The following is a 24,417-nucleotide window of genomic DNA, read 5'->3' on the forward strand; positions in this document are numbered from 1 at the left end:
CAGCTGGAGAAGCACCAGATGAGTACACAATTACCTGATCTAGCCTTGGACATTGTAGGCAGAGGTTGAAGCATAAGCACCCAGAAAAGGATCTTTTGATTATCGTGCTACCATCTTTAGGCCATTACCATTTTAAAAAGAAGAGAAAATGTTTCAGTCCAAGATAAAACAGTCTGATTAAACTTCAGAAACTTTTTCTAATCCAGTTTGCTTATGTAGAAGAGAGTAAAAGGAGGATGCCACACACTGCTAAACTATGTTGTGTTTGCCTCTTGCATGCAGCTATGAGGAAGCTGTACTGAATATTTTATAGTCAGGCATTCATTTGTGGGTGTAGTAGATTTGTGTATGCTCTCATGGTGTCAGGGTTCTGCTCTTGCCATGCTCTTTCTTTACTGCAGGCAAGGGTCAGCCTGAAAATTGATGTTGTGGCTTCCTGCAGGAAACAGTGAAAATCCTGCTGGCTTGTATAAATCCATGGAGAAAATGGACAGTGTAGCTGTTGATAGGCTTGAAACTGTGCCAGGAGGACTGGTGATTTCTGATCTACTCTATAACTTTTTCTGTGTTTTCTCCTGTTCCAGGTCTCCATAAGACTGTTTAAGTTTTAGCTATTTCTGGTCTCAGCATTAATCTGTCTTGCAGGTTATCTACATTATCTACATCTTTCACTGGTGGCCAAGTTTGATTTGAGGGGACTTACTTTGATATGTGGTTTTTCTGAAGTTCCCTTCCCCTTTGGTCTGTTATCAAAGTTGAGCCGAGGGACTGCTTGTTTTTAGTTCCAGGAAATGCTGTAACCAGAGGTAGAGATTGTCTGCTGACTGTGTCTGTTCAACTCACTTGTACCTGGCATCCTTTAAAATTCTGCAATTTCCACTTTTGAAGCTGTGGATTAAAATGTCTCTACTGTTTTCTCTCCATTATTACTTCATGTAGTTATCACAGCATTAGTGATTTTACCTGCTGTTTAAAGCACAGCTGTGTTCCTAACTGCAGCGTGGTAAAGATTAAGGCAAGTCTGTCCCTATTTCTGTAGTCAGACCTACAGTTCAGATGTAAGAAGCTCTCAAGAGCTGATATGCTCAAGGCAAATAGAAATTGAAAGAAATCTCTGATCCACTGGAGCTTAGTGGCAGAGTGAAAATGCAGTTCTTCCAAGTTTGTCAGTTCAGCTTAGTGTTGGTGACCCAGGCACGGCTCAGAGGAGATGCCTCAAGGAATGAAAATAATCACAGCCAGTGATCTTCCAGGCAGCTTAAAGAACAAAATGTGAACATTGCAGTTTTGGTTTCTCAGATGATTTATTCTTCATCTCCCCAGTAAGATGAATAAATTCTTCCTGAATTAATCTGGTTGACACTTCCTCCTTTTGTTTTTCAGAGGTTTTTCAGATATGAAATAAAGCTCAGTCTTCCAAGACTACAGCTTTTAATCCATACGGCTCCTGTGCTGGCATTTAAAACTCTGACACTAAAAATAAGAAACTGAAGGGATGAGAGAAATACAGCCTGTATTGTGAAAATGAGTACAGGCATCTTGGAAACCTTTGTAACAAACTTTGGTTTACAAGAGGAGAAGGACAGTGAGTGATATCAATCAGGGAACACCTAATCCATTTTAAAGCTTTACTTGTTTTTCTGTGATGAGCAGTAAGACGGGGGCTTATGCTCAGTTCCTGATACTGGACCTCAAGTAGATAAAGGTTGACACAAGTGCTTAGTAAAGTCTAAGCTTAGTGAAACACTTACTGGAAGTGGTGCCTGTTGACTTGTTTTAGTGGACCTGTTATGATGGGGAAGAGCTCAGTTAACCTTTACAGCTCAGTTATAGTGTGCGGCAATGGGAAAACACTCTTAATCTCATGCTGGTATAAAATTATGGAAGGTGTGCCTTGCAACAAAGCTTTTAACAGTAGCTTTCCAAAGGAAAAGAGAAACCGATTTGAAACCCATGGTCTGTGTAACTGTGTTGAATAAACTGTGTTCTAGTCAAATAAAGGTGGGGAGAAGCTTAACCCTGCTCAACACTGTAATTACCTAATTGGTGAAGTAGGCAACAATCAAATTAAAGTAAATGCAATTGTAGCTAAAAAAAAGTTTGAGTATCTTGCAGTATGGGATGATCTATCACTTAGCTGTGATTATAGTGGTTGTAAACATTCCTTTTTGTTCAAGTCATCAGATAGGTCTTTGAAAATTAACTTAATTTTAAATGGCAGAAAGAGAAATAACAACATGAAGTTTGATGATCTGGCTTTTGAGAGCAAGAAAAATAGTGAGTTGACTGACTGAGACTAGTTGAGTATCAAGAACAAATCTTTTCACTGGATTCCAGGAGCTTCGGCCTTTGTGCCAACATAAATATGGGTGTCTCTCTAATAGCAAAATTGCATGGGATTAGTTTGTGCTTTTTGGAAATTTATGATATGAAATATAGAGTTTACTTTTATACTTCCCTGTTTTAAGAAAATAGGGAGTCAGTGTTGAACTGGGCACTCCTTTTTCCTCTGGCTGTTTTTAAGAGATGAGGTCTCACTCTTTCTAAGCCACTTCTCTCATGTTTGTGAGTTGATCAGACACATCTTGCTCTAAAGCTGTGCTGCATTCAGTGAAGCAGCTCAGATGGCTGTGCTGTGCTGGCCCAAACAGAGGCGTGTAGCTATGCAATGTTAATTTTGGCTGCTATAAGCACTACTGAAGCTCCTGTTGTTATCAGTGGGGTCCAGTAAATAATGTGCTAGTTCTCAGGGAGGGCAGGTGAGGAAAATGCTGTCCTTCTGTGAGTAAAGAGGCATCTAGTTGACACTCAGCTTTCTGCCTTTTTGATGGCTTTATTCTCAGTCTCTTGTGTTGTGCCCTTCTCACATTCTGCAAGGAAATTTAACTGTTCCACTGAAGGGAAAGGATGACCTTACACCCTGTGTTCTGCCAAACACAAAGTATGCCTGGTAAGGGGAAGGAGGGGCAGAGAAGGTAAATATTCAGACAGACACATGATGCTGTCTGTGTCTCTCTCTAAAACTCACATGAAGAATTTGTTTTCCTCATGTCGTCTTTCATCTCTGATGTGACATTTAAATGCGCTCAGCATGTTCTGACAAATCTGAAGTGCCCTCTGGTAGAGATTCATGCAGTTGAAAACCTTTGGTATTGAAATAAATTGTTCTGAATGTAAAAGTTGGTGGCATTTCTCAGATGTCTGATACCAGGTTGTCATCTTCAATTATTTCTTCATGCCCTTTGTTCCTACAAAGTATTCTCTGCAGTGGGCCCAAATCTTGTTTCAAGTATGTCTACACAGCTCAATGAGCTTTTGGATGTGCTTGTGTCTTTGGAGAATGTGAGTGATTTCAGTGAAACAACAAAGAACTACAAGCATGAAAGTTTACAAAATAGCCATGATTGTGGCTTTATATGTACATATTAATGTGCATTTCCTGCCAGCAAAAGTTCTTGTCACACAGGTTTTCAACAATGTGAGTTAAGAGCTCCTGTACTTAAATTTTCCTTCTGTGTTCACTTTAGGATAACATGATGGAATTCAGATTTTCTCAACAAAAGCTGCAGATGTTGGACCAGTACCGTTGACGAGACCTCCTGACTGCAACACCCAGAGCAGGGTCCTGTGAGGAGTTTGTCACAAGAAGCACACAATGGATCTCAAAGAGAGCTGCCCAAGCGTTAGCATTCCCAGCTCTGATGAACACAGAGAGAAGAAAAAGAGATTTACTGTAAGTATGTAGGAGAGTAAGCACTGTGGGCCAAGGCATAGACTATTGGTGCCTAGCAGCTTTCTTCTCTTCTGCTGCTAAGCTTCGTATTATTTTCCATAGGTTTATGGAAATCAGTTTCCTTGCTCTTGTGAGCAGTGGCCATAGTCCGGTGTGAAAAGTTGTGAATATTTTAGTGTTTACCTGTATTGCTTTCTACATAAAGAACTTGCCTTTACAATTTTCTGCTGATTTTATCCCAAAATAGCTGCATTTGCTTGTATAAAATATTTAAGTATCCAAGTACAGGAAAAATATTCTGGTACCATTTTTGGCATTCTACATGATTTTTCATGAAGACATTTATTTTGTAAAGGGATAAAGTGTGAATTTGGTTCTTTGTGGGGGTTTGGTTTTTGTTTTAACATCCATTCTTTCACAGATATCCTATTATACTGTTGTAATTTTTTGTGTAAAATGAAAAAAGATATAAACCATCAAATTTTTTCGAAACCTTTTTTTCTGTCTTCCTTCCTGTTTCTGATTCTAATGCTTATGAGTTTTTTCCTATCCTGTTCCCATTTCCTTGTCATTTCTCTCCCTCTTCCTTTCTTTACCTTCTAGTTTGACTTTCTGGTTGTGAAGTCTTCCTATTGTGTGGGAAATTCGTTGCATTGCATAGTGAAAAATAAAGTAGTGTGGTATGGATTTTTGTTTGGCTTTTAAATAACCCTAAATGACAAGATCAAAATACTTCCCTTAGAAGGCTCAAACTGTTTCATTGCTCTTGTGCAACTTCCTCTAAGATTTTTTTTTTTCATTGAGCGAGTTAGTCACTCTTCAGATGAGGAATGCAAACACTGTGGAAACAATATGGAGTTGCTGAAGAATACAACAATACAGTGTTTTACTAGGAGTTATGCTGTCTCCTTCTCCTCTTCACCTCCTTTTTTTTGGAGAAGAACAGTGCTCTCTGATTCTGCAAGTGTGTCAGGATGTAGCTTGGGGAAGGAGTGTGCCAGTAAAGGGAACTTTAAACAAAAGAGAACTTTACTAATTCATTAAACCTCTGCATTCATGTGAAACTCAGGTGAGCAGAAAAACCTTTTTGAAAGTCTAATCTTGAGCAGAGCAGTTCTGTTTTGTTGCCTCAGTGCTGGCAGGTCTGCAGTTAAAATTTGCCAGTGTGGTACATTGAGCATGTACTAATGCTCTGGTGTCCAGGTCATTTTACCTGAAGGTCTGTGAGACAGCCTGGGTGGTGTACAGGCACTTTCTTGGGGCATGCTCTTGAGAAAGGAGTATGAAACATCAGAAATGGGGGGCAGAGAGAGAAGAGGGGAAGGAATCCAGCCTAGATTACACTGTGCAGAGGTACACTTTGTCCTGCTGTCTTCTGCTTTCTGTGCCAGGGAGTAATTAGCAGCTTGACAAGAAGTGCTTTCACAACCAGGCTTTCGAATATTATCACATATATTTTAGGATTTGGTAACAGAAGTGAGGGTCATGCTAAACTTCATGGTAGAAACTGTGAATTCCATCATGTGTCAGTGCTGTTTCTGTGTCCCCTGTGCTGTAGCTGTGTGTAATGACAGGATCCCATCAGTACTTTGGCAGGGAGTGAGAAAGGGATACAGGGGGAAGCAGCTCATAGCAAATTTGTGGTAGGTATGACTTTCTGATAGCTATAGTAGTGCCATTTCTGTAAAGAGCAGTAAGAAGGGTTTTCACTTGGGGTGAGAAGAAAGGTCAGAGTGATAAAGGCTAGGAAGGATTTCAGGTGGCTGTATAGTCTTCACCTTACCATTGCTCATAGAGTGTTTCACTGCTGCTTCTGAGACTCTTCTAGAATCTTCCCGGTCTGAAGAGAAACTGATTTTCAGCTCAAACCTTTCAATGGCTCACTGAATGCTGGCATGGAAACAAGACAAGTGTGTGCAACTTAGCTTTTGCTAGCTCTGCTTTTTCCCCTCACACTCTGATAAAGCATTTTTAAAAACAATCATGTCTCTGAGCAGGCATCATTCTGATAATTAAAGGAGCTTTTCAGTTTTGTCTCTGGAAGTGAAATCCTCATACTTTCTGATCATTTTCATGATCTTTTATTGAATATTTTATTTGGTTTTGTTAAATACTGCATACTTGTGATATATTTACTACTACTTTTTTTTTCTTTTTTTCAAATGTTTACATGTTTGCAGTTTTTGGGTTCTGGCAGGGAAACTTTTTTGCTCCCATTTAATGCATGGCAACAGCCTCTGTGTAAATCCATAGAGGCTGATCCTCATTTTTCAAAAGATTCAGCATTCACTTTCTCCATAAAAGGAGTAAAGTATTTCCTTGTTTGGGACCATATCTAGCCTATATTAATTGCTTTCTGTCCTTGCTGCATATTAGGTCATTCTTTTGCCTGTTTTGACAAATAGCTTTGTTTTGGGTTTCTCACTTTTGTCCCTATGCTGTTTGATGTCTGAGGCTTAATTTTCTCTTCTGACCTGTTCTCATCTCCCTTTACACCCAGATCATATACAGGCTTATTAAAAAATCTCTTTCAAGGATGCTGTTTGTCTGATTAAATCTGAAAACTTTGTCTCAGACCTGTGATGTATAATATTTATCCCCAGCCCTGTGGAAATTAGGAGTTGTTTTTTTTTTATTTATTTGTTGACAATAAATATTTTCCTTACTTTCTCAATGATTGCTCTGTCAAAATTGGAAAACAGTCTACCTTTTAATTTTTTTTTTATTTAATAAAAATCAAGCATTTAATCCAGGAGCAAGAGCTACCACAGACAGAGTTGAAGGCTTTTAATTTCAGTGACTTCTTTTGTGAAGAAATTCTACTGCATCCAGAAATAGCTGGATCCTGTCCTGTCTGTATCTAGGAAGACATTTTATGGTGATGTTTTTAGGAATTCTGTTCATTTTTCTTCCTTTTTATTTTTCTCAAAGCTTTGTGGTTTTTACCCACATACTATGAGTTGTGATGCATCATATGCATGTTTAAGGAGTTTTCTAAGACCAAATTTGGATTAGGAATAATTAGACTTGAAAAGGTTATTATCTAAGTAAGTCTACATTCTTCCTCCCCACCTTTCTACAAATAAGCATTGCACATCCCTCTAATCATTACACCATAGCTGAGAGTAGTAAGACAGCCCTGACATGTCATGGTTTTAATTTTTATCAGATTCTTAGTGGATATTGTGTGTTTTCTTACCACTCAGTGTGCCCATAACTGTTGGACTTGAAGCTGTTCCTCAGTTGGGGCGTGCAAGAGCTTTGTTGTGTGAACTGGATGACCTCATACAGGTTTTTCTATGCTCTCTTGTGTAAAAAATGTTGATTGTGTCATTGTTCTGCAGCTACTCTGAGAACAAAACTGTTTAAATTTAGCGGTTGCCAAGGAGGTGGATATCATCTCGTATCCTGAGTTCTGCTTGCCTGTGCACTCTGCTCTCTGTGCTTCTGCCCAGCTGCCTTGGCCCTCTGCTCAAGTGTGTTGGCATTGATGTGCCCTGCAGTCATGGGGAGCAGAGGTGTTTTGTGATGGAACACTGCTTGCAGGATTTGATTGCTGTATAAGTGACCCAGTTCACAAGGACAGTGCTCAAGTTTTGCAGCTGAAGCTTTTGCTGCCTACAGCGTAGGGAGGCTCTAGAGGGGGAGTGGGTTGGTTTTATGCTAACACTTGTTTAGCAGCATGAGGCAAAGTGGGTTTTCTTAGAAAGTCTCATCAGCATTCTGCTGGATGCTTCCATTCAGCTTCCTGTGCTCCCCAGGGCCAGGAACTGAGAACAGCTTATGTGAGCAGTTAGCAGAGCCTGACTGCAGCCCTCAGGCTGAGGAGCCGATGGTGGTGGCTGCCACTTGCACTGTGGGAGTTAGAGAGGGAGCCAAGGTGCTGCTGCAGGGCAGAATGGAGGCTGGGGCATTGGTCCAGTAGTCTGCACTGGGAATTAGCAGCACTCTGCACTCATTTCCTTGCTGTGCCCATCCTCCTCCCTGAAGGAATAGCTGAGCTCCTTCTGGAAGTACAAGAAAGTAGAGAAGTGAAGACAGCTATTGCCTGAGAGACAGGAGAAGCCTGCTGGACACACAGCTGCCAGCCAGGTTCGTGAATCCAGGGACTGACAATCTGTCTAGTTACTGAAGTCCTCTGTGGCATGGCCTTTGAAAGGCCTGAAGTGTGCAGTGGGTTCCAGCTATACCTCCCTTCATCACAGTGCTGTGTATTATGTTTAATAGGCTGTATTTCAGCCACAGCACCACTTCTTCCTCCCTGAACAATTGTGCCATCAGCCAGGGTTCTTCTGTATTCAAGGTGTTCAAATGAACAGTTATCTTCATACCTTCCATATGTACTTTCTCTTTAGGTTTTGGTGAAGGCAGTCTTCGGTAATTTTAAATGCTTTGCTTCTCTAGTATTCATCTTTATTATGAATTATTGAGTTGTTAACAAATTTCATATTAAATTTTAACAGACTATCTGATGGTCAGGTGCTCTTTTTGGATAGCAACTGATTTATGAAACTCCACTAAATCAATTTTGGTGTTAGTTTTCACTTACCTGGTGTTTAAAAAATTTTCTGCAAAGTATCAGATTCTTTTAGTTGTTCTTTTAATAATTTCTGTTGATGTCTGTGTGACTTAGCTATAAGAAATACATGGTTTGATAAGTGCATTTACACAATAAATTTAACAACCTGCCCTTACTTTCACCATGAGATTAAACCTGAGAAGTTTTACTAAGCTTTGTGGGCCATAACACTGTCCTTGTTCCTCCAGGTTTACAAAGTGTTGGTCTCTGTTGGCAGAAATGAGTGGTTTGTCTTTCGACGGTATGCGGAGTTTGATAAACTCTACAACACGGTAAGCAAAAAGCAAGTTATGAAATCATGCCAGAATAGCAGAGTAACACTTGCAGTGTTATGGTTTGAGTTAATCCCCTCTTGAGGAGTTTGAGTCAACATTTAATAACCATAGGAGTCTAATTAAAGAAGATGATGGAGTGGGTTTTTTAAACTTGGGTTTGTTTGAATTTCAGACTCAAAATCCACTTATTTGTCACGGTTTTTTATAGTTCCTTGGCATCATAGCTCAATGAAACTTGCAGCTTAGTTGTTGTCAAAACATATAAAATGTGCTTTTGTTCATGATACAAAACCCACAAAACAGCTAGATAGATGCATTCCTCCTAAGGAAGTGTTTTTCTTTGAAGTACTGAAAGCAATGACCAAATCCTTGTTTCTTAATAGAAATTTTGTAGTCAGTCATTGATGGCAGTTCACACCTGCAGTTTCAGAGCAGGTATGATTCTTTGCACAAAAAAATGTGGTCTGTGTTCCAAAAAAAAATAGCCCCCTTCAGCAACTAAGTATGGATTTCTTGTGTTTGTTGCTAGAAGAGGGTTTTTGTGTAGTGGGCAAGTGGGATAAATACTTGTTCAGATGTGAGTATGAGTTATGTGTACTGTGCCCATACTTTCCTGCAGTTTTTTGTGTTTAGAGACCACAATTTTTGCTTTAACAAAAGAGGAAATAATTCCCCTCTGATTCCCATACTAAAGTATTACCAGCTGCTTATTTGTGCCTTCCTTTCCACTGTCTCTCTGGGAGATAGTCAGGCCTTCTCTCTCCTGCCTCCCTGTGCATGGATTTGCATGTGGCAGTGGTCTTCAAACACAGGCTGTGAGCTTGGAAATGTTTGAGCTGAAATGCCCCCGGATTCCCCATGCTATGCTTTGCCTGCATCTTGCAGCGATAAACCTGTAAGGGATGTGAAAACAGAAAATCCTCCTTTCCTAGGGAATGTTGGTGATCCTGTTGCCGTGTTCTCTTGCCATTAGAATTGGCCTTGCTCTGCTGAAGTTTGTTCAGCCCTGGTCTCTCTAAAATGGGCAGAGGTGAGGTCCTGGGGAAGCATAACTAGGAGGACATTTACTCCAGTTTTTGTTCAGAAATTTGTACAATATATACACCAAAAAGATCTCGTGCTGCTAACTGAAAGAAATACTGGTGTTGCTAAGGGAAGAATTGCCAGCTACTGTATTAGAAAACTACTCTCTTAAAAAGGATGAGAGTAAAATTGTTCTTCTGGAGCACTTGAAGATGAAGTAAATGTAGTTGAGGCTTGATTAGTGCCAGGTTTGGGGTTTTCTTAATATGCAATTCACTGTTGTTGTGTACGATCTTCTGGTCAGTTTGTCAAGTGAAATAATAATTGAATTATCAAGTGCAGGATCCTAAAATAGACTGTTCATCTACTTGTAATTTTGATGTAGGGGTAGACCACCTGTGATTTCTAAAGCTTAAAGAATGTAATTTGGACAAAACCCAGATGCCTGTATCCCCTGTATCCCATCATAAACCTCATGCATAGAGCTCTGTGCAGGCAAGCAAATAAAAGAAAAACAAACCCAAAAGAGGTAAAGAATTGATGGAGGAAGGAAGAAAAACAAAAAGAACATTGAAATTTGGTTTTATAACCTGGGGCAAATAATTTTGCACTATTGCTCTAGTAGTCTGTAAAATGAAGATGAGATGGCCTTTGAATTTAAAAGGATATGCCTATTGCAAACAAACTGAGTACAGATTGTTCTGGGTATGTTTTTTTCCCCTTGTGTATGAGCAGAGGAAATGGCACAGCGGAGCAGAATTACTAATAATCAGGTGTTCAACCTGTTCATCAGAAAACAAACAAAGTGCAATTATTTCTAGGTACTTTAATGTCTAAGCACAATCCAATTTTATGTGTTTTGTTTTCAGCTAAAGAAGCAATTTCCCACCATGAACCTGAAGATTCCAGCTAAAAGAATATTTGGAGATAATTTTGATCCTGGTATGTCATCATCTTGTTATTCATTTTGTCAGTTTCTTTATATGAAAATTGATCTATTCCAGCCTACAAGAAGCTGTCTTAGATGAGTTTTGCAGCGGCCCTCAAAACAGTGACTAAAGCAAAGTTTAGTCATGCTTCAGTCAAGAGCAGGAACTAGCGTGGGTAGGTGTTTTACCTTGTGATTGTGAACGAGGCATTGCTTGGTCGCCCAGTGCCTCTCTTGCAGTGAAGGCTATAGCTCCTCCCAGCCCTCCCATATTCAGGATTCTCATTCTGAACTGTCACATGGGACCTCTCTCCTATAAAAGCAAAAGCCAAACCTCAAACTCTTCCTTAGCATTATGCGTAGTCCATTTTGAACTTTCTTTGTGTTACATGCCTCACATGTTCATTTTCCCTGGAAAATGAAATAACTCAAGGATTTATCTTTGAGGACTTTTGACCTCTCTGTATCTAAATGTGCTTCCATATACAGTTCAGGTGAAAACGAACTTCTTCTATAAGTGGAACAACAACAGGAAGCTTGTCTGATATGAACGTGATGTGTGTGACATACCAGTGATAGGTGGCCATTTAGCTTGCTCTGTACACAGTGAAATACAAATGAAAGTCACTTGAAAATTCCCTTGAAGTAACCTGGGTGGCACCATGGATGAATTAATAAGAAGGCAAATAGGAAGGCCAGGCCATTGCTCTGTGTGTTTGTACAATTCATTCAAGCCATTTTCACTTCAGGTTTTTCCCTTTGGACCCCTCCTGCCCTCCCCTGGCTTGCTGATGTGGTCGGACTGTAGTTTCATCTCCTCCTGCACCTGTTTCAACTGTTCATTTTCTCCTTTGCTGAGGAACAAATTGATCCAAAGCTGTTGAACTCTTAGGATGTGTATGTTTGGGTTTTTTAAAGTTCTGACAAACAAACCTAGTTTTTTGGCAGTTGCAGTTAATCATCTGGATCCTCATGTGAAGTACTGTTTTATTTTTTATTAGAATAATCAAATACAAGTATCCAAGCTCTGATGTTCTCTTCTGATAAAGATGTAAACGATTGCCAAAAGTTCTACATGTATTTTGTCTACAGGGACTTTTTGTTTAGTTCTGGTTCCTTTTCTCTGACCTTGGGATTCTCAGAGGTGGCTGAAGACCAGAGAATGCCATGCAGTCTGGTTTGCTGTACAGGCAAATATGCAGGTGGATTTCTTGGAGCCAAATTTAGGAAACTGAAGTTTTAAAGGGGGAAAAAACCTCAACTAAAACTTTATTAAAATTATATATGTAAAACAAAGTCCTCAAACTTGTTTCAAATTTCCGTGAACTACGCTGAAATCCTTGAAGCATGAGAAACCAAATAGTTCTCAAGATGTTTCTTGCTGGGAGGCAGGGTGGAGATGGAGCCATGATGCTTATGTAAATAATTCTTTTTCTTAACACTGATTTATTGAAGCTTTGATGTAATGTTTCTGCTGGCTCCTGAAACAAGCTACATATTTTACAAATATTGAAAAGGTATTTTACTTCTGTAATCCATCCATGGGTATGCAGCATTGTACTATTGCATTGAAATACAGCAGAGTGAGACCTTTACATCCTTTTACCCAAAACTACCAAAAATACTGTCATTTAAATTGTCATTTAAATGCTTCAATTTTATTGGCACTTAGGTTATTTTAAAATTAATCTTGTTTTAACTTGAAAAAAATGGAACAGAAACTAATCAGAATATAGAACCTGAAAATTTCAGATGTTACAGGTGTTTTATCTTCACCAGCATGGATAGCCCTGTAGGCTTAGAGTGACTGATGACACTGTACATCTGCCACACTGAAACTGCTGATGTTTTTCACTCCCATAATATCTGTATGCAAATTTATTTTTCTGTTAGATGTCAGTAATTTGTCAGTAATTAAATACCCTAGGAAGGGTTCAGGGATTATATCCCTGAAAAATATGGACATTTTTCTTAAAATTTTAAGTACAGCTGTTAATTAAAACTTAAAATTTTAATAATTGTCAGTAATCTGGATATAACAGTCATTGAAATGCCTTAAAAGTTAGTGCTGGAGTGAAATATTCTTTTTTCCATACAAATTTTTGTTGATATGAGTGAATGAAGGATAGGATTATTCCATTTTACGCTTTATTTTATGTTAGAACTCAATTTCTATTCCAAATCCTTTATGTGTCTTTCCATGTTACTACAGAATAGTTACATGTCTTAAGCTTTAGACAAGGGAAGGGATTCTGAGGATTATCTTTTTTTAATGTTGGAGATGATGTCCAAAATCTAAAGGAAAGTATTTTATTTTGTTATCTTCGATGGCTTTATCTGAGTGCCTGCTGGCAGGATGAATTGTGCAATTTTCCCCCTGCCATACATATATTATGGAAATATGCTGCTTGGTGGGACTGTTCATGTAAAAACTTGACTTGTGTAACTGATGGCAGGTTTTGCCTGTGGCTTCTTGGGGTTTTTGTTTCTGTGGAATCAGGTGCTGTAGGGCTCACCGTGCAGCCTTCACTGCAGTTACACATTGTTCTAGGGTGGCACTTCTAATCCACCTGGCTTTCAACATTTTTAAGTTGCGTTACAGAGACGCTGAAATTTATTCTCTCAGCTCAGTTGAATGTTTAAAGCTTGCAGTTTTCATATGTAGAACCAATCCTGTTCTAAATTAGTCATGGGCCAGTCTCCTTTTAACTGCTGTTTTAAATCCTAAAAAACCTGAATAAGAAAATAAGCTGACTGATGATTCTAATAAGCTGACTGATGATTCTAATAAATCTGTTTTTTTCAGATTTTATTAAGCAGAGAAGAGCAGGACTGAATGAATTCATTCAAAATTTAGTTAGACAGCCAGAGCTATGCAACCAGTAAGTAGTTTCATTTCTGTTTTATAAGGGCTGTTGAAAAGACATGAGATGAAAAGATATGTTAAATACAAAATTGCAAATTAGTATTTAACCAGAAAATGTATTTTACCTGTTCAGAGCTCTTCAGTATAAAAAAAACACTATATATGGCCATCCATTCAGGAAAAATCTACAGACTGAGGAGTAGGAAAGTGTTTTTGTTTTCTGAAAAGCAACCTACAGATCAATTTGCAGGCGATTAACTGATCTTAATTCCAGGGGTGGAGATTCCACTGTACACTGCTGCTGTGCTGGGCAGGTGTTTGTTTTGCTAGTGGCTGTACTGTTTGAGAGCCCTGCTGTCACCTGCTGCTGTGTTGCTGGCAGTCAGTCACTGCCTGCGTCCTTTTCTTGTTAAGGGCAGTTCATGTTTAAAGCACGGTAACCAAGTGCCTTAATTGGCTTCCTGAGGTGGTTTGGGACAGCCAAGCTGAGCTGCCTAAAGGAAATGATGGATAAACTTGTGCCTAAACTCTTCCCAGCAGAGGAACTGCAGGTGTGTTCACCACTACCAGTGGTGAATGGAAGGTGGTGCTAGGACAGAGTCAGCTCCAGTTAAATCTGGAGAGCAGCACTTTGTGCATGAACTCACTGCAGGGCAAACAGGCACGTTCTTTCAGTCCAAAGCTGTAATCAGTTTCAGCTAAGTCCATGCAGCTTTCTAGATTTCCTGAACTGGTAAAATGGTAAAGCTCTATGCTTAGCTTTAGTGTTGAGGAAATGTCTTTAATAAATATGCTTTGTTTAATTAGCCTATTTGTACAGCCTGTGAAATTGCCTATTTCCCACAGGAAAAAAGTAACTCTAACAGAATATCACTGCAGTTTGCAGCATGCAGTCAGATTTTCTTTTTTCACAACAAATGAACTATTTAATGTCCTGTCAGCCTGAAATATGCACTTTCTTTCCTTTCTAGAAAAATAAAAATAGGAGCACTTTAAATATACTTCCTTTGATTAGTGAAAAAATAATTAGTAACAAAGTCTTTATGGAAGGATACCTTTCCACCAGAGCAAACACTATGAGGTTTTTGTTCATGGTACTATTCTTTGGGAAATAATAAAAAGCACTTTAATATAACAAATTACTGAAAATCAATCTGTTTTGTTTCATTGGGAAAGGATACTGGTTTATTTAGGCCAGTCTCCTCCTCTGGCTCTCAATATATCCAACTACCAAATATTTTTGTTTCAAAACATACAGTATTTTTTCTCCAGAGGTAAAATGGTACTTTTGTTTTTGTCATGGACAGAATAAAATGGTGTGCTTAAAAAAAGAAAAAGTCATCAAACCTCAAATCCACCTGCCTTCCTAAATTTTTGTGAGCTTTTAAAATTGTTTGATGCTTGAATGTGACTGTAGAAGAACCAATATTCTTTAATATGGCACTTAACTTGCCTGATCCATTAAACTAACTTTAACTAGGGTTAAGAAATAGGCCTGATAGTGTTTGGTGCTGATGAATGTGTTCAATAATAAGCTTATTAAACAGAGTTCTACAATAAAAACAGTAAATAGAGACCAAAGTTTGTCTTTTACTATTCTCCTCTACCCCACCCTTAAAGAAATACTGCATTAAGCAGGAGAAAAAGCTGTACACCGCTTTTAATCCACAGTTCAGTGCAAAAGCATTTAATTTTGTAGTAATTTCTGTGTTGTTTCTCTTTTAATCACTGCAAGGTGATTGTTTTTCTGAAGTGACTTTTTACTTTTTGCAGTGTTGCATTGCAACAAATCATATTTATAATTATCTAATCTGTCACCTTTTCTGTTGTGCCAGTGAATGTTGTTATAGAAGAAATACCAAATCTTTGATCTTGGTTCTTGGAATTTTTTATAAAATCTGATGGAAGCTACTCAAGCGATTTGTGGTGACTGAGTCTTCACAGTTAGTCCATCCTTGCTTTCTTAGTTTTGCTTTAATGTGCTAATTAAATTTGAAACTAGGTCAAAAAACTTATGTAAAGTTAGTGATGTGCAAAGAAGACTTAGTGGGTTGTGTATCCTCACAGAACCATTAGGAAATTCACCTTCCATGGCATCTTTTAAGCATTAAAACTAATGTCAGCATGTCATATATTTTAAGTCCTGCTTAGGAGAATTGTTTCACTAAAAGCTTAAGGATGATTCAGTATGTTCTCATTTCTAAGGATGGGAACGCACCTGAACATCTGAAGTGAAAAGCAAAAATGTCAGATTCAGTGTGTCCAAGATGGTCATATTTACATTATTCTTTGAAACATGCAGCGCTGTGTTCTTATTTTGCATCAGTGGATTTTTTTTTCCTTGGGTCTGACACATTTCTTGAATATTGTATCAAAGCCAGACCTTTTTGCTCAATAAAAAATGCAAGAAAAGCCTAAGGTGAATTGGAGTGCTTAGAGACAGACCCTGTGACAGTTTTTCCTGCAGTCACTGCCAGGTGGAATACAGGGTGAGATCACTGGCTTAGTCCAGATTGGGAATTAAGATGGGCTTCAAGCTGCATTGCCTCAAATTTACTGTGATAGACAGCTTGCTCTCACAGGTGGAATGCAGATGTTCCAAGAAAAGGTGGGGATAGAAAGGGCAGAAAGGATAGAGGCCTGACAATGTGTCCCCCTCGCTGACTGCTGTCCTTAATAGGAGCTGGGAGTTTGTTCCTAGTGAGCACTGGGAGCCTCCCTAAAACACTGCACAGCTCCTGCAAGTGGGCTGCTCACCCCCTCAAATGTAGGCCTTCACTGAAGTATTAATGCATTTAATTGCTGTCTATCAGAACATGTCCAAAGAAAACCTGTTTGAAAAACTGTATAATAGAGGATGCATTAAAGATATAATGCAGTTATTTTTAAATAGTCCAAAGTAGCTCTTTAATGAGAATGAGAACATTTGCATAACACTTGGAGAACTCAAGGATGACAATACTCTGCAACCTGTGGGGAAATGAGTTATCAGTTCTTTAAGTGAGAAGCAGGGTCTGAATGTGTTCCTTAGAAGAAAATCAGTCACAGTTTTTCTCTGATTTCAAAATCTGATGAATATAAAAGTAAATGTGAAACCCCTGAATTGTAGAATCTTGCAGTCCATGCTGGGGAAAGCAAACTTTGCACTATGTTACTGTCCTCTTTTAAAGTGTTACTGTGCTTTATTGTATTAGGGCTTTTTGAACCTCGCTTTCTGAAAGAAAGGTAAAAGTGGTTAACTTTTTAAGAAAATTTGGTAAGAAGAGGGAGGAGTTGGACACTGTTACTTAAATACAGTGTGTCTTAAATGTTAAGTTTCTGGTCAGTGGCTATTAATTTTACCGATTTGCTTCAAAATTTGTGTGACCTTTTGGGTTTGTTCATATTTCTGCGTGCATCCAAAATTTTTGCGTGGTATTATATTGTTTTTGCAGGAAAACTAATGCAGAATGACTATTACATAAGCAACAGTATTAAGCAGAGCTTGACATTCTTTTGTGTGTTTCAGAGATAATCCACAAAATAAATTTATTCAGTCAATCATAAAAATCCAGACAAAACCAACTTTTGCTGGTAGTATATGTACAATGTATACTGAGTATCCCTTTTGAAGTGGTTTTCTCAACCCTTTTGATTTCATAGGTGAGGTTATTTTAGGAATAGTTTCCATGTATTCTTAATACATTGAGTTAATCTGTGTGAGTTAATAGCATAAAAGTCATATCAATCTGTATAGCATTTTGCATAACATGCTGCAGTCTTGCCTAAGAAAATGGTACATAATTTTTTAAAATTTTTAATCAGTAGTTCTTTGCAGTGCTTTTTGAACTGCAAACGTGAACACTGTAACATCAGTTACAATTCTGGCTGTTGTGGAGTTGTGGGATACCCTGCAACTGTACAGCAGCCTTTTCCTGTGAATTGATATTTTTATGTTTTTCCTGCTGTGAATTCAGTCATGAACAAAGTTACTATAGTAACTATTTGGATGTATGACAACATGGTCTATTTAATCTGCCAGTTGTCCAGAATAATTAATACCGAAAGGTAATAAAGGTCTGTTTCTGTTTTTCTCTCTTGTGAAAAGCATTAACCATAACTTTTTATTCTTGATTTTATGATATCCAAATGTTCTGAAATTTAAATTGTTGTGTCATTGTTGCACCAATATTACTACAGTGTTTTTTTGTCTTTTTTTGTCACTGTGATTTTTGTCTTCCTGGCCTCAGGATACAAGAGAGATGCTGAAATAGATCAGAATTTGGAGCTCATATAAAATGGGAAGTATTAAACTGAAATAATGATGGGAAATTATGTGAACAGTCTTGTTGCTGTGCTTTAAACATGAAAGGCTGAAGGTAACTGAAACATATTTCAAATAGGACTTAGGAACACAGAATGTAGGTGATGAAAACTGGGAGGCTCAGATAGCCTAGGATATGAGGTAGGTTCAGTAGTGCTGACAGGAAATCACAGGAGCTGGAGAAGTGTCAGAAACTGCTCATCTCTTACTTCTGATCCTCACTGATCAGATGGAGGGTGAATGGATTGAAAATAGGGAGCACATTTGTTTCTTACTTAAAATTACCCTATTTTATATATTCTAGGGACAGATTAAAAGAGCAGCTCCATAGTAAGCTAGTGCCTTTATTGTACTGAATGGCCCATCTGGAGTTTCCTATCAGTGACTGCCCTGAGTCCTTCTCAAACAACTTTGTCTCTGAAATGCAGGAAAGATTTATTCCTTGATAAGAAGGTTGCCTTTTAGTGAACTGAAGGAACTTGAAAGATTCAAATGATCTCTTGAAGTGATTTATACAGGATATACACAATACCCATCTTTTTAGGAATTAATTTTTCCTCAGTTGTATTTCATTATTCTTGCACTGTGCTATGGTTCAGTAAGTTCATTCTTTTGATCTGTTGGACAAGCCTTTCTTTCTGGAAGAAGAAATTTTTGGAATTCTCTTACTCCCCACCTTTCTCTTAGTCCCTGTCCCCAGCCCCACCAAGACAGAGCTTGAAAATGCTGCTGAAGATAAAATGCATCTCTTTAGGTACTGTGGGAGGTCTGTCACTAATTCCTGAAGCAGTTGTGTCCTGCAGCTGATTGAAAGGATTTCTGAACACTGTTTTGACAGTGTCCAGCCAGAAGGAATTCTGAATACAGGATCACCATCTTCTGCTTTAAAGTGAATGGGGAGAGGAACGTTACTGCTATGTATCTCTTGGAACACATGTCTTCCCTTGGGATACAGATGAAGTATTTCATTCCCTGTTGTATTGGACAATTCAGTTCATTTTACAAAGCAAAAATTTAAACTCTTTGGTTTTTGGGAAGAAAGTTGGTTTCTTGGTGTCTGCTAGCCAGTTAGAACTCATGCTTTCTTCTGATAATTATCTTTAAATGCAGTTCTGCAGGGTTTCCTTCTGAAGTCTTTATATACATATACTTTAACATGTCAGGTTTTTGCAAGTGAAAAGGTTTGTGCTGTATAACACACTTGGCAGTTGAATTATGTTGCTGTAAAACAAAGTATTGCTTGTACACAGTTCTTAATTACCAGAACTTAAATATAAAACTTAATGATGAGTAACTCCTCTGTATGCTGCTGTTCAGTCCTATGCTCTGTGTTTATGGCTGAAAATCATGCAGATTATTGATGTGCTAATGAAGTTAACTGTGTTTCTAGCCCAGATGTCAGAGCATTTCTTCAGATGGATAACCCAAAACACCAGTCAGATCCATCTGAGGATGAAGATGAAAGGAGCAGTCGGAAGGTAATAAAACAGAAGTAGAACAGTCTTCTAAATTTTAGCTACTTGAGGGCAATCTTCTTAGCTATATTATTTACTGAAAACTGCTGGTACACTTTGCAATAAATCCCCTCCCTGTTCTTTTAAACAACTCAGTTCCACTGTGGGCTGTAAGCTATTTTTCTGTCAGGTGTGAACTGCAGAGAGGAGTAAAAGTGATTGCTGGCTTTGTCTTGCTTTCCCCCCTTACTATATGGGTTAAAGAAACACTGCTTTAGTCATAGCTTAGCTGCCAGAGTTTTTGCAGTCTGTTCAAAAGCTCTTGCTAAGAACATCTGGCAAGGAGAAGGGGAGATTGAATGTTTAATTGTCTTTTTGTTTGCTTGTGTGTTCTTCTTTTTTAAAGATGGGGAGAAATAGAATTCTCTTAGGGGGAAAAAATGCAATCTTTCTAAAATTCACTTAGGAGGAAGGATGGATTTAATTTCATTTCATTTCATATATAACACTGTGTGAGGTCTTTTTTGTTTCTTTTGTCAAGAAAGCCACTATATAGCTGGATATATTCTCTGAAAATTAGTTTGCAGCCTCCAGAAACAGTGCTGTTTGAAAAAAGGAGTATTTCTAGGAAGGCAGAAGTGCCATATTAAGCTTGTCCTCTCTATTACTTACTACTTGGCATAAAGATGTGATATTAGCACTTCTTTTCTTATTCAGCCCCTGTTAAAGATTTAAGATTTGTTTCAGTTTGTTTGTGATCCATGGGAGATTTAGTGTGTTCTGAAAGTTTCATTTTAAAGTCACTAGTTTAAGATACCAGTTTCCTCCTCCTGTGAAAGGTATTTTAAGTAATGTGGAATGATATAAACCATCTCTGGAAAATTAATGATGTGTTGGCCTACAACAAATTCCAAAAAGAGAGCCACTGCATAATGGCCTGGACCCCATATTTTTGGTGGAAAATTCACCTTATGGTTACTGTAAATGATGAAGCCAAACAACAAGAAACAAAAAAAAAGCCTTAAAAATAAAAAGTCTTTTTTACAGTAGCTCTTTCAAAACCCTCCAGCACCACTGGCTCATTTCAGTCAGTAGTGGCATCCAGTGCTGCTGTCAGACCATTTTCCACTTCTGAAGTACTGCTTTGTGCTGCCTGGCAGCCTGTCCCCAGGTAACTTGTATTTGTGTGCAGTTTATTCTTCTCTGATGAATTCCAGAATCACAATGAGAGTAAAAATACCACTTTTCTAAATCAAAAACAAAATGGAGAAAACCACCTAAATGACAGTGGCTTCCTCTGCTCCCTGTAATTTACAAATTCTGCCTGGGTGTGTACCAGTAGGATTCATGGAATTCCAGGAATTGAGTTATTTAACCTTTAATGTCAGGATAGAAAAGGTTGGTAATGTTTTTGTTGGGGTTGAAAGAATGTTCACTTCCATGTTTTTAAAAGCACTGTGTCTTTCATTAATTACTCTTAAGTAAACAGTGTGGGTTTAAAATTATTGTATTAGTAAGATCTTGAAGAATTTGGATTAAAAGGTAGGAAATATGTTAATGAAGCAAGTACAGAAAGGGTTAAGTTCTGAATGAGGAACAAGCTGTTTATTGAAATACCCTTCAATATTTATTTCTGATCTTTTCCTCTCTGAATGAACACAGATATTTTATTACCTTCATCTTGGAACAGGATGTGTGTAGAAAGAATTTGTGACAAGGTGATGATGGCCAGGTATTTCAGTTCCCAATCTAGATGTTAGATCTCTTTAAAATTTTAATGTAACAAGTGTAAAGTATGGATTGAGCAGATCAGTAGAGCATTTTGAAACTAGGATTGGTTGAAAGATAAGAGAAAAGAAAAAGTATTACAAGTATACCTCTTTGTTTCTCCCAACAGTTAAATTCTACCTCACAGAATATCAACCTGGGACCATCTGGAAATCCTCAGTAGGTTTCAATTAAATTGAATTTAATGTAATTCAATTTAATGTAAATTTAAAACTTAATTAAATGGGATTAAAATTAATTTGAAAACCTGTAAAGTTAGACTGACCTGGGGAGTGGCCCCACAGCTTCTGAAAACAAGTTTGGTTTATTGCATGCCAAAGGAGCAGCTTGCCTCGTTGGTGCTATGACCCAGTTACTGCACTGGTAACTTGTGTCTCTGTTTGGTGTTTTCTGCAGAGTTTCTGTTCTCAGTTCTGTGTGAATCTGCTTTTCTCCTCTGGGAGATGACTGTTATTTTGGTTTTGCTTTCCTCACAGATTTGTTCTGGGCTAGCAGGAGGAAGTGGTTAATAGATTGCAGTAAGAAATGAAATACAAGAGTCCTTCCCTTCGGGGGCAATAAATAAGCGAGGTGTATGGTGATGTAACTTGTTTTGCAATTTGAAAACACAGATAATTGTTTTGCTGACAGAATTGTATTCAGGAAAGAGTAAGGGAATCCTGGGAAAAACTGAAAGGAGTGGTGATGTGGGAAATGGAAAAACTGAGAGCGAATTCATGCAAACACCAAGAGGCAGGTGTTAGGACCTCCCTCCTCTTACTGAAATTTAAAACAAGGGAGGATTTGGTGGAGAGAAGAAAGGAACAAATAAGAGGGAACAGATAACAAACTTGGTCCTTCCTTTCCTCATGTAAGCTTTAGAATCCATTTGGACCACTGGAAATAAGCTCCAGGAGACATCATGGGGAAATTGAGACTTAAAAATTATGAAAAACTAGACCATGGAGAATGAAAGAATGGTCTTACCTTTCATTTACATCAAAAGGTTAAACTTAGTAAATAAAATAAACTCAGAGGATGCAACTTGAACACTTTCCCTAGAGGAAAATAGAATTGCAAAATGAAGAGTTGTGTCTGAGGACAGGTCTGCAGAAGCAGTGCTGGGTGGAACAAAGAAAAGGAGGGTGCTGCACTACACTGCTGTACAGCTATAAGGATTGTCATTTCTACCCAGATGACCTGTCTCCTTCCTAAATATCTTTCAGTGCTAAACCAACAGACTTTGATTTCCTGAAAGTTATTGGGAAAGGCAGCTTTGGCAAGGTGAGCTTTTATTCCTGTGTCTTATGGTGGTGCAAGGATGCTCTCTGGTTTCTCATGCACAGTGACTTGGCCAGAGGTTCCAGAAGTGGTGTTGCTCTAGGGTGGCCCATAAACTGTTCTGTAGGGTCCTCATTGCTGATGATTTGTGGCCCTGCCATTTTTTCCCTGCTGCCTCAGCCACTTGTTGGGACTCAAAAAAGGGAGATTTTCCCTTTCTCATTAGGGGTAGTTGGGATCCTCTGTTTCCCCCAGGGAGGAAGGGAGGTACTCCTCTGCTTATGCAGCAGCTGGAGTACAAATTGTGCTTTTCCTCTTGTTGTCAGGGACTATTTTGTGAAACCTCTGATTCTGTGGAGCAGTGTGAGCAACAGCACATTGAAAAGTGACTTAAGTATTGATATTTTACAAAGATGCCAAGAAAAATCCCTTTTGAAATCTTCATTTCCAAATTATTTTTTGTGTTGTGGTTTTTCATTCCATTATCTTTGCAATTTATCCCCAAAAAGCTGAAATTAATTTTGATAGAGATTTAGCAGGTCATGGAAAACAAATGTTACAATTAAATCTTTCGTGATACCACGGTTGTGATCAGTTTTTACTGAACTTAAGCTTACTCTATTGGCAACTACATTGCTGACTGACTGTATTAAAAGCAAAGAAACTGTATTGTGAAAAAAATAGCATGAACCCCTTCCAGTTAGGCCAAAATGACAAAATATTACCCATAGTATGTGAACTGCAACAATCAAATTTCTTCCTTTTCTTTTGAATTTCACAGGTTCTTCTTGCAAAACGAAAACTGGATGGGAAATACTACGCTGTCAAAGTGTTACAGAAAAAAATTGTTCTCAATAGGAAAGAGGTTAAGAGAAATAGTCTTTTTTCCACCCACCTCCCTTGTTTTTTCCCTTAATTACAAAATCATTCCTGTTTACTTATTGATCTCTTACTTCTTGCAGCAAAAACATATTATGGCTGAACGTAATGTGCTTTTGAAAAATGTGAAACATCCATTTTTGGTTGGACTACATTACTCATTCCAAACAACAGAAAAGCTTTACTTTGTCCTGGATTTTGTTAATGGAGGAGAGGTATATGGTGGTTTTGTTTGCATTGTAGTCTGTCTATTCTGCTAATTCTAGGTGGGAGGAGTGAAGTGATTCTTTACAATGGGCTGTGATCCACATTCTCCCAATTTTGAAAATTCTATTGTAATCTGCTGTTGCTACAGACTTCTGTAGCTATTTGAACCCTGTTCCTGTTTTATTGACAACTTCAATCCAAATTTATTCATGCTTCTCAGATACAAATACTGTATTTTACAGTTACATAAAATTACTTTAATTATAAATTAATCTTATGTTTACATTTTTCACCATGGAACACTGGCTTCCTCTTGCATGTGCATTAACTGAGATGCTGATATTTCAAAAAGGGAAGAAAGGAAACTGACAGCTGAATTTATTATATTGTGTCAGAGTTGGAACAAGATGGGCATTTCTCTTGTCTAATATACCTTAATTAGACTGTATTATGGTTTGCCCTGAATTGTGGTCAGAACTTAGTTTTGTATTGTTTCAGGCAAACTAAAATAGAGTTCAAAGCATCTTTCAAATTTGAATGGAAAGCTAGGGTGGCTGGGGTGGCTTTTTATTTTTCCTGAACTTTGTAGGCAGAAACCAGAAAACTTCATTTTTCTTTAAGTCTTTACTAGTGAAGTTTGTATTATAGTTGAATCTGTATGTTTATGATTTCATATTTGTCTAGACTTCTGTATCTTCTCAAATTATTTGCAGCTAGACAATTCTCTGTAGTGGAGAGCTTGGAATATACATCTCACACAATGATCTACATCTAGGTTATTTCAGAATACAGTTCTATAAATAATTATGCAGATCTTTGAATACACACATTTTCAGAAATGAAAGATGACTTACTTGACACCAGGTTATATATTCTCCTTGGAGGCAATCTTGCATGATTTAGTCTTACCAACTTCTATTCACAGCTTAGTGATTTACTCTAGCTCCTTTTGCCTAGTCCTGGTTTTAAGGGAATGTGTTTGAGTTACCTATCCATCTGAGCCACAAAAGAGAAGCAGGGAAGAGAGTAAAGTAATGACTATGTCATGCAAAAAAACCAATTCTATTTCATTGTGCTTAAAAAAAAAAAAAAAGTGGACAGCAAAATAAATTACTCTTCTCT

General features: G+C 38.0%; 1 protein-coding gene across 5 annotated transcripts in view; it reads left to right on the top strand.

Moving 5' to 3' along the window:
• The window catches only part of SGK3 (serum/glucocorticoid regulated kinase family member 3), a 55,257-nt gene that overhangs the window by 25,249 nt on the left and 5,591 nt on the right, over nucleotides 1-24,417 (top strand). For 4 of the 5 annotated variants that reach the window (XM_059478590.1, XM_059478583.1, XM_059478597.1 and 1 more), the window contains exons 2-10: nucleotides 3,528-3,733; nucleotides 8,501-8,584; nucleotides 10,480-10,552; nucleotides 13,345-13,420; nucleotides 19,098-19,185; nucleotides 21,059-21,108; nucleotides 22,155-22,212; nucleotides 22,991-23,074; nucleotides 23,172-23,303. In XM_059478590.1, coding sequence (XP_059334573.1) covers nucleotides 3,656-3,733; nucleotides 8,501-8,584; nucleotides 10,480-10,552; nucleotides 13,345-13,420; nucleotides 19,098-19,185; nucleotides 21,059-21,108; nucleotides 22,155-22,212; nucleotides 22,991-23,074; nucleotides 23,172-23,303 — 723 coding nt within the window. In that variant the 5' untranslated portion in view covers nucleotides 3,528-3,655. Of the gene's footprint in view, nucleotides 1-3,527; nucleotides 3,734-8,500; nucleotides 8,585-10,479; nucleotides 10,553-13,344; nucleotides 13,421-19,097; nucleotides 19,186-21,058; nucleotides 21,109-22,154; nucleotides 22,213-22,990; nucleotides 23,075-23,171; nucleotides 23,304-24,417 lie in introns of those variants that run through there. The other variant, XM_059478612.1, reaches the window with a different exon arrangement.

Source organism: Ammospiza nelsoni, chromosome 1 (genome assembly GCF_027579445.1).
Source record: "Ammospiza nelsoni isolate bAmmNel1 chromosome 1, bAmmNel1.pri, whole genome shotgun sequence".
NCBI classification, from domain to species: Eukaryota; Metazoa; Chordata; class Aves; order Passeriformes; family Passerellidae; genus Ammospiza; species Ammospiza nelsoni.